This window comes from Pholis gunnellus, assembly GCF_910591455.1.
Source record: "Pholis gunnellus genome assembly, chromosome: 22".
NCBI lineage: Eukaryota > Metazoa > Chordata > Actinopteri > Perciformes > Pholidae > Pholis > Pholis gunnellus.
Window position 1 is genome coordinate 12,499,862 of NC_136549.1, and position 10,686 is coordinate 12,510,547.

A 10,686-nucleotide genomic window follows, 5' to 3' on the forward strand; every position below is an offset into this window, starting at 1 on the left:
TCTGCACGTCACTTTCCTCCACTCTTCCTCCTGGCCATTTGGGTTTTTTTTCTTAACCTTTGCTATTCCTGCTTTCCAAACTGAGCTTGAGGAACGGAGGTGCTAATTTGCTTTTTTTTCTTTCCATATTATGTCACGATGAACAATAATCTCCAGGAATTAAAGTGGAGAGGCACTCCGATCAGATCTGGCATTGAGCTGTGATTTCTTTTTTTTTTCTTCTTTTTTTTTAAATGCTGTTCTCTGCAATTATTTGCAACTTGCATCAGCCGGCTCTGCCCTGTGAGCTCACACTGAGTTGACAGTTATGCCTCTCTTTTATAATTTTATGTGAAGGCGTACAGTAGGGAGACAAGAACTGTGTGTGTGTGTGTGTGCCTTGGGGCTAATATTTAAAAAAGAACAAGAACAAGAAAGTGGGCTCAACGGATAACTACATACACTATAAATGTATTTTTTCCTTTCTACCTGATTGGGTACACGGGTAATAAGTGCCTGCAGCAGCTATCTTTGACTCCCACTCAGATTTAGCATTTTTTTTTTTGTTGCAGAAATAGCTGAAATGACTCAATTGGAAGGTGACTGTGTGGTTAGAAGCACTTTGTGCTCTGCTGCTTTTCACCGGTGTTTTCTGTGCGCGGCCGCCAACAACGTGACGCTGTGCGCGTCGCCCAGTCACCTCAGCCCAAAGTTCATTAGCGTTACAAGCTAATAATAATCTCCCGTTTGCCAATTACAAGTCAATTACAAACACGGACGTGTCCGTCACTACCTAGCGACGGAGCCTATATCGACCTAGACCTAATTTAAATTACTTTCCCTACTGCAGAGATGAATGTATAGACGCACGTTTGTAAAGACTTGCTTCAGATCTTTATTGAAATGTTACAGAGTTGTGTGCGTGTGTCAGCAGAAGGGAGATTGTGGGGAAGACAGCTGTGAGGTGGCTCCCTAAGAGTGAAAGCTGCAGATGAGAGTCCTGGAATCTTTAATTACCCAGGAGCCCCCTGGGGAATGCAGTTTTTATTTATTTATTTCCTTTTATCTTCTTTCCCTCCTATTGTTGCAGTGTTCACATAGAGGCCTTGCTCTTCATGTATGAATGTTGAAGACTTTAAAGTAGCTTTGAGGGGCCAGAAGGGGCAGCCTTTATGTTGTGGCTCACATGCGATGCAGGTATCTTTTTACACATCCCTGTCTTTTCACATGAACTGCCTCATGGGTAGTTTGTGTGTGTGTGTGTGTTTTCGTTTTTTTTCCTGCAGATTGCAATGAGAGTCCCCAGTGAAGTGCAGCGGTTGCTTTGCGCAGTAATTGTGTTAATGGGGGTTGAAACTGTAGATGAAGATGAAATGGTGTGCTAAGAAGTGTAGTCACATCTACAGCTGCATGTGGGGAATCCATACAGGAAATCAGGAAGGGGGGGGTGGGGGGCTCACACATACACAGGATGCCCCCAGGGATGGGCTGTTCCATTTATCAAAGACCTATTGTGTTGTGTGGTACACATACCCGACAGTAAGGGGGCTCTCGTGTGATGTAGTGTGCTGCTGCCGTATTGTCGAGGCGCTGGTTTGGACACTGATACTATCCGGTAATCTCGCTCTAACAAAAATGAGGCCTCACGGGCAAACAGCGCTTCGTGTCGCAGCGCCGCTGTTGTCCAAGCAGAGCGGACGAACATAGTGACCCACCGTGAGCTCCAACACACACTCACTTCCCACTGGGTATTTGAACTGTAGAGAGTGTGTGTGTGGGGGGGGGGGGGGGACAGGAAAAGTGCACGTATAGAATACCTGACAGTGCTCACTCTAAATGAGTAATAGAACAATTTTATTTTAAAAAATAACCAAAAAATAGGGGGTTCAAATGTGTGTTTCCGAGGAGAACCAGTAACCGCCCCCATGGTGGATCAGGTCCCCTACGCCTCCACCCCAACCAAAAGACTCTTCACGTGTCGTCTATAAATAGCTTTGAGCCGTATCCAGATCACCAATTGACTGACTTTCAGACCGCTGCCCTCTCTGTTCAACCCCGACGCCCATCAAGAACCCCCCCCCCCCCCACACACACGCACACGCACACACCTCATGCCAAAAAAACACCGCAGGGCACATATAAACACACACCCACTGAGCTTCATGGGTGTGTGACAGCATGACTGCTCCCCACCAATGGCTCAATACCTAATTTACAAGTAGAGTTAGAGATGAGGCCTTTTTAATGGACATTTTCTGCTCCCCTGTTATTGGCTGCACACACACACACACACACACACACACACACACACACACACACACACACACACACACACACACACACACACACACACACACACACACACTCACTCACTTTCACAGGCAGTTGCCTCCCCTGCTGCCACTGCTCTGAGGGCCCTCTTGACATGTCCTAGCTGACACGCGCCACTTCCCAAACGCCATTCCATCTTCTGCAGATCTATACACGCTCGCACAGTCACACACTATATCCTCCCTCCCACACACCCTGAGGGGTGAGTGGAGGCGCCACATTGTTCAAAATCTTATATTATTTTGAGTTCTGTGACCTCGTGGGAGATGGAAAATAGATATTGGAGAAAAGAAAGAGCAAACTCCTTATGCAGCCTCTATAAAAGTTAGTGTGTGTGTGTGTGTGTGACATATCTCTATAATGCATTAGTGTTTACGTAAGACTTGTTTTCTCTCCAGTGCCCCTGGGAGAGCATTGGAAAATGTTCTTTGTGATATCTGTTGTTAGTCCTCGCATTTGTTGTGTGCGTGTGTGTGCACGTGTTTTACATGTGTGTGTGTCCTTCTTCACTCTATGAACCCACGCTGGTGGGCTTGTCATGCCACGTTCCCGCCAAAGCGCCTGATCTCCTCCGACAGCCATGCTGGGGGGACCAGCATGCAACATGGTGTATTCCCAGTTTACCCCAGATAAGGACAATGACACTCATACACATGATGTACATATAAGGCTCATCTTTTCACAAGAAACACACCGACTTTTTGTGTATCTAATGTGTTTTTTGCCTTTTTTTTTAGATTCATTCATGGCATTATTTTTATAGGACAAAACGGTACATCTGTAAAAAATTAGCAAAGTCAATGGCAAACTTTTCATCCTACATTTACTCGCGCATACACCAGGATTCTCTCCCCGGTTATCGATGCTGCTTACGAGCCTTTTCACCATTAAACCTCTTGTACAATGAACTGAGTCTGAGGAGACTTTCCCAAAAGCCTAGCCCTACTCGCCATGCAGTATTCATGCACTTGGCATGTTTAAATGAGAGGCATCTCTGAGGACTTCAATCCACAGCTCAGCCAAGCACACTCCACTTGAAACAGTGTGAGTTACAGACATAAAAAGTTATGTTCCGGCAAACGCTCCGACTACAACCTGCCTTGTGCAGAGTTGGCTGCTTTGAGTCAAAAAAGGAGACGGCGATGGCAGGCGGAGCTGTGGAGGGAGAATGAAAGGAGATGTAATGAGGATTGAGAGAGCAGCAGGAAAGAACGAGCAATGCAGCAACTAAGAAACTGACAAATTGGAGTGAGTAGCTACTCTCTTTTATTTATTTTTTTCGGGGTTGGAGTTTGACTGCTCTTGTCTGGGAGGCTGTGTGTCTGATCGTCATCGCTGTTAATGAGAAAAGCTCAACATGCGTGGAGGACAAGCCTCATTGTTCCCTTTCCACTCAAGTGGGTTTTTTTACGTCGTGTGACATCCCATCTCAGCAGCAAGGACCAAGAGAGCACACCCGATGCTGGCACTTGGATTAGTCACTTGCCATTCATATGCACACGATCCCAAATGTGGTTTCACTTCGCACATTTTGCGTGCTGTGAAATTAAAAATGTAAAAAAAAATAGAGGCAGCTCACCTACGCACCAGACGCGCACAACCTGTCAGAAAGCTGCCACGTTAGCGGTTGCTCAGATCCATCACTTTCACACCATGCTTACCAGAACACCACCTGGGCATGGCATGCCGGCCAGCGCGGTCCAAATGCGCCGTCTCGCTCTCTCGCTCTCAGGCAGAGAGAGATTCACAGCCAGGCAGGCTAGTGCCAAAACACCAGACCCACACCACCTGTCGCTCGTCTTACGAAAAGCATCACACTTACACAAAGTCTCCCGCCAGGTCTGCAGCTACAAAGTTACCTGCATGCAAAAACATTATTTTTTTTGGAGTATCAGATAGTTATCTAGTCTGACAAAGTCACCCAAAAGTAAACTGTTGGCGTGAAATTATAACAAATTGACTTCAGCTAAACTTTCAGAGACTTCTTGTGTTGCGGACTCAGAGTTCAATGGACGCGAGGACTTAAATCTCACTCCAACACACGCAGCGTCCGACTCAGCCGAGCAGCATATCCTCCGCTACTGTCCATGGCCACTGCTCACCAAACATGGCATCTGTCTGGCATATGGGAGCTCTGTAGGGTCATCCCGACAAGCTCGCTGTCACCCGCCGCCTTCTGCCACCCAAACCCCTTCCAAAACGCTACGTTTTCTTTTCCTTCTCCCCTCATTGATTATCCTCTTTTTTTTGTTGTTGTTGCGTTTCATATTCTCCTCCTCACCCGGAACACAATCAACTTTAAGCTTCTTCCTCGTCGGCCTCTCGCCTTCGCTTTATTTTTTTTCCTGACAATCCTCCCATCATTCCTGCTTTTCCATCCTCCCGTGTTTAACGTCGCACTTGTTTCCCCAAAGGCGACAAAACAAAATTTCCTTTAAGTCATCTCCGCATGAGTTTCGCTTCTGTTTGCGTCTCAATGAACTATTATGCCTCTCTACTGGAGCCAATAGAAAAGCTGTGAAAGAAGGATCCGGGACAGGATACGTGGGGCTGTCATCATCGGTGTTCAGCTGCACGCGCTGATTGGCCGTTGTGTTGCACTGAGCTGAAGTGAGCAGAACAGTGAAAGACGAGGGCGAGCCAGGAAAGGCACCCTCCCGACCGGAGTACAAAGAGGCTCACCGCGGTAGCGCCAATATGGCGGCATGTCATCTGTGCATATTGTGCTGTAGTGCTCTTGACTAAGCGTCGCTCACAGAATTCTTTGGATGCCGACTCTCGCCTACGTGGAGTTTGGCAAAAAGGTGACGAGTGAACATGATATTTATGTTGAGCTGGGGGTTTATATTCCGAGCCATTTTTCTCGTGTAAAGTCTCTTTTCTGTGTTCACATATTGCTGGATCCACTTTGGCAGATATGAAACCCTCTTCCACATCCTTTTAGTCGGCCCCTAGCTGTCCAAGTGCAGCACTAGGAAAGGCGGCTAAAACCGCTACGGGCACTGATAGCCGCCCTCCAAAGCCCAAATGGCATCGCCGGCCTTTTGTGTCCGTGAAATATCATCGGCTGGGTCCCTCCATATGGGGACATCTGCCTGATGGGACCGAGATGCCATATCCCAACGCCTTCCAAAAAAAAAATCTCTCCTTTAGTTGGCTTTGATGGATGACTTGTGCAGCCACTGCACTTTCCCAAGCCACACACTCTCACGCACGCTCTCCCTTCGACAGAGTGGCTGTACAATCCAGCTGCAGGTCTGTTATCTTGGCGGTGCCATGTGCAGCGTCGCTATCAAATCAACCTATGTGCACAAGCTAGCTAAGCAATTAAACTCCAGGGCCCCATCCACACTTGACAGTTTTAACATCTGGCATTTTGTTCTGGTGTGTGTGTGTGTGTGTGTGTGTGTGTGTGATTGTCTGAGTGTGAAATCCAGCTCATCTGCTACTATAATAAGCTACGAAACATGGTGCACAATTGAATCCATCACAAGAACTCGATGACTCATCTTTTCTCTCTCCTCCTTTCTCGTGAGTTTTTGCTTTCTTTGAGTTTTTTTCTTTTACTGCTTATATTTCCCTCTACGTTTTTCCAGCTAATCAGAATCCAACAAACTATATATTTCAAATTCACAAACGTCTGCTGCACCAATCTTACCCTACGGAATTCTACTTCCACCATTCAGACCGAATGCGAGTGGCCAGGGGTAAACATGGTGGAGGTGAGGTGAACTGTGTGTGTGAGGGCCTTGTGTAGGGCTGTATTACTCTGTATCCTCGCTGACATTGTAATGGTGGAGGACAGCTCCACTCAGAGTGTCTGCCGTTGGGCTTTCCAAGGTCCCATACATCCACTTACACTGCACCCATCTGACCAAACATTGTCTCTCTCGCTCTCTCTGTCTCTCTCTCGCGCTCCCTCTCTCTGTCTCTCATCCCCAGCCAGCCCCCACCCCTTTACCCTATGACTCATCACTGGTTCATTCATTGAGGTTAAATGGCGGTTCTAGCAGAAGCGGTCAATATGCTCAACACTGCACATTGCCTTCCTCCTCTCCCTTCCTCCGACTCTCGTGTATCCTCTCTGTAATTACAGTATAATGTCCATACGTTCTGTGTCCCCGTAAACAAATGCATTAATATGTAAGCAACGCTAGATCCTTTGATGCTCCTGCTGAGCAACTTGCATGTGTGTGTATTACATTTCTATACATGAGTCAGTTGTGTCTGGGGGCAGCACAGCTTGAATAGGAATGAAAAGCTCCTGCGCTTACCTCCTTTAACAGGAACTTGATGAAGACAAAGTTCAGACTGAAATGCTGTCAACCTAATAAACATATGCCTAGTTGTGAAATATTACAAATATTCACATATTGTCACTCCGTAACTTAACTCGGTAGCTTTATAGTTCCATAAAGACAAAATGAGGAGTAAAGAAAGATCTGTCTTCGATCGTTCATACTGAATATTCTAATGCATGTTAGAGAAGCTCAAGCAAGAGTCATACAGTTAGCCAAGTGACTCTGTGATGTCTGTTACAGCACTACTGTGTGCTAGCATTAGCCACCACGAGCTACTGGTCACACCAGAGCTGTAAAGATTGGTCGATCAGTGAATGTTGCTAATTGATCAGCTCCGCTTGTTTTTCAAGCAGAAACACCAAAATCCCCCCACACGGGTACCAGCTTCTCAAATTTAAGAAATGTTCTGCTTTTCTTTTGTTTCATGTAACTGTGGATTGATCGTGTTTGAGTTTTCCACTGTCAGTTGATACCATGAACTGTGCTCGTAGTAAGAAGTCCTTTCAATGCACTTGATTATAAATCGCTACAAGCCAGTGAGGTGTTGGCCTGAGGCTGGCATACACAAGGGGGCACGAGAGCCTCTCATCTCCAGTGGCTTTGCTAGTGTGAGTTGTCGCATGAAGTGCGAAGTGATGCCCTGCACGCGGTGGATAAAGCAATGACCCCCCCCCCCCCCCCCCCCAAACAGTGAGCTGCAATATAGCGGTCTGCACGCCGTGCGCTTCCTTCACACGTTTGTACGGTCAGCGTCCCGTGCTGTGTCACCACCACTCTGTGGCCGTGTGTGTGTGTGTGTGTGTGTGTGTGTGTGTGTGTGTGTGTGTGTGTGTGTGTGTGTGTGTTATCTTGATCCTGTTGATCTTCAGAGAGCTCTGTGTTCCTAGACTCCAGTGTTGCTGAGGGTGAGCAAGTGCCCTTCTCAAAAAAAAGATGGCATATCAGGAGCAGAGCAGGGCAAAAGGATGCATTTATGCACCTTAATCCTGTAACACAGTGATGCGATATGCTAATGACTCTTCTCTTCCTGCACTAGGTGACCGAGTACCTGAACAGTCAAGAATCTGCCAAGAGTGCCAGGGTGAGTCACTTCCTCCACTCATTGTCTTTCCCTCTCTTTGTACCAGCTTCTCTGTCGCTTCCTCTTCCTAATAATTGTGTTTTTTTTTCGGCCTCTCAGTGAGAAATCTAATGTTGCCAAAACAAGAATACGTTACGACACTAATTACTTGTCTGTACAAACTACCGGAGAGACGGTCTCGTTTCTCTTTGCTGCTTTTGTCCATCTCTCTCAAGATGCGACACATGACATTGGCAGACACCATTGTCCCATATGGATTGTCGCCCACAGTCTGTGCAGGTCCATACTGTGAAAATGGGGGGGGTGGGGGATGTGTGCAAAAGTGTGCAGTGGGGGTAGAAAGAGAGCAGGGACAAATGGCAGCACAGAGAGCACACAGTGTTGAGATGAGGCGAGCCACAGAGCTTTGACAGAACACTGTATTTGAGCCCAGGAAACTGCCTGTTCAGTTTAAATTGGCAGCGAAATAATGGAATGGAGTTCATGAATGCATGGAATAATGGAGGTCATAAGGAATGAAGACATTTTCATTGTACGAAAGCAAAACTATAGGGGGTGTTTATTTTCCGTGCAATTACTTTGCAAGTCAATGTATTTTTTCAAATTGATGGTTTTTTTTTTTATCATAAATACTTTCACAAACCAATGCGAATATTTTCTTCAGAACGAGGTTGGTTGATGAGCATTGTTGGTGCAGAAGCTCCAATCGTGTTGTGCCTTTTATTTATGAAGATTATCAAACGGGGCTTTAAAACTTTATTGCTTCTTTCAACCTCGGCAAAGCAAGCGCATACCTGATCCACGTCTTCTGTTTTACCAAAATAAAAGCCCGAGACATGAGATATGCAGGAGAGTATTTTGTATTTTTGTGTCGTTTATTCGTCACGGCCCCTTATTGTCAACATATCCCATGAATATAATGTTATATATATATATATATATATATATATATATAATAATATACAATAATATATCTTACTAACAAGGATTGACTGTGTGTTCTAAGCGTTGCTGTGATGTGGCTTAATTGCTTCTTCATAATGGTAAATTCATGTGTCACCAAGTGTGTCTATCACCATCCTGCTGTCGTAAAAACTCACCAGTGCAAGTTGTATAGAGTTCCCAATTAATGCTCAATAAAACTGCAGTGTCCAGCTCTTTTACGACATTCCTTAGCCTCATTCGCTTGGTCGACAATAAGTGACCGATTAACGGTGATGTTTTAGGTAATAATAATTATAATAGATGTCTATTAGCATGAGCTTCTCGGATGCCGTATGTCCAAAGTGTCAGAGCCCTGTTAGCAAAGGGTTTAGCACATTTAGATTTTATATTTAGACTTTGACAAAGTGTCTTGAGCTTGCATAGATAGCTTTTGGTTCCTATTTTAGTTTTTACTCATGTAAATGTCAAGCATGATGGCTCAAAATCCCTCCTGTGCTCCTCCAGTCACCCCGTGGTTGTGCAGCATGCGCAGACAATGAGCCAGTCGGAGGTGGAATTGGCTCTAATCACAATTGCAGTTACTACCATGTTGTGGAGGAGGAGGAGGAGGGGAAAAGAAGAAGGTGGTGGAGTGAGAGACGGGGGGAAATGGCAATATGTTGAAATGGCTCCATTCATTCATTCATCCTAATAACTAATTCTAATTAGCACAGTCGCTAATTAGCCATGAATCACAGCATTAACAGCTGAGCGCGCAGGCCAAAAACGAAACATCCCACACAGCCTCATACACACACACACACACACACACACACACCCCTCAGACTGCACATTTTCTATCACATTTAAATAACTAATAGCATCCTGGATACCGATCCAAACTACACACTTTGCCATTCGCGTTGTAATGCAGGAAATATGTAGCTGGGAACCCCGTGTGATGGTTTATGAGGCGCTGCAGATATGTGCATGTGATGGAGTAGGAGAAGTAATAGACTGGGTGGTGTTTGAGGCACTGTGGGCACAAAGAATCTGATTAAATGGTGGCGATGATGATGATGCAGCGGCCTTCACACTGGGCGGTGAAAGCAGAGACCTAAACCTTTGGACATTGCACGGTGGCTTTTCTTCTACCACCTACTTCTTTTTCTTTCTCTCTCCTGACCATTTATCATGTAATGTGCAAGAGAGGTTATTGACGCCCCATTCAAAGCAAGTGTGGACAGAACGGCCTTTTATGATTATTTGTTTCATAACCGTTAACAGAGCCTCTCTCTCTCTCTCTCTCTTTCTACCCTTCAGCTCAATATTTGGCGCTACGGAGACTTCCGTGCGGACGATGCCGATGAGTTTGGTTACAGACGTTAAAATGGCAAAAAAAAATAAACCGACCATCCAATCAACACCATTCCAAAGACCACCATGGACGGCGAGTGACGCATTGGACAGAAGACGAAAAACTAAACGACAAGCATTGACTTAATCTTCCTTTTTATTTGACATTTCATCCCTCCAGTCCAAACTTCTTTTCTGCTCATATTTCATTGTTTTTCTCCAGCTAGCCCTGCCCCCCCAGCTCCAAATAGAGCATGCTAGCTATGCTAAATGGATACATAATCACGCAAGCATCACTTATCCATTCATCCTTTCTTTTCTTAGTGGCCCACTGCCAGCTCAAGCAGCCTGCACTATTGCCAATCTGTGTTGTTTGCCATGTTACCTTTTCAGCAGAATTCCTGTGTGACTGACAATAAATATGATACTTGCGTACGTGTTTCAGCCAATCATGTTCTTTGCTCTCTGATGCTCGAGCCCGATCCCTGCGTTCTTCTGTACAGGAAGGGACTGGGTGTTTGGGGGAGACGCTTGGTTTTTCTGCAAATAAATGCTTCCCTAATGCATTTCATGTAAATGTGAGGATATGTTGAGAAGTGTAAATTGATTTATTTTAGAGAAATACTGTAGGTGGAGCCACACAGACAAACAAACAAAAAGAGGAGGAGTTTATTTTTGTCTTCAATGTATATCTGTGTGATGACATTTGCGGAT

At 45.5% G+C, this 10,686-nt stretch overlaps 1 protein-coding gene across 1 annotated transcript in view; it reads left to right on the forward strand.

Moving 5' to 3' along the window:
* Positions 1-10,407, forward strand: part of snd1 (staphylococcal nuclease and tudor domain containing 1) — a 143,941-nt gene extending 133,534 nt beyond the window's left edge. The window contains exons 23-24 of the mRNA XM_079184164.1: positions 7,648-7,692; positions 9,940-10,407. Coding sequence (XP_079040290.1) covers positions 7,648-7,692; positions 9,940-10,005 — 111 coding nt within the window. The 3' untranslated portion in view covers positions 10,006-10,407. The remainder of the gene's footprint in view (positions 1-7,647; positions 7,693-9,939) is intronic.
* The last annotated feature ends 279 nt before the right edge of the window (positions 10,408-10,686 follow it).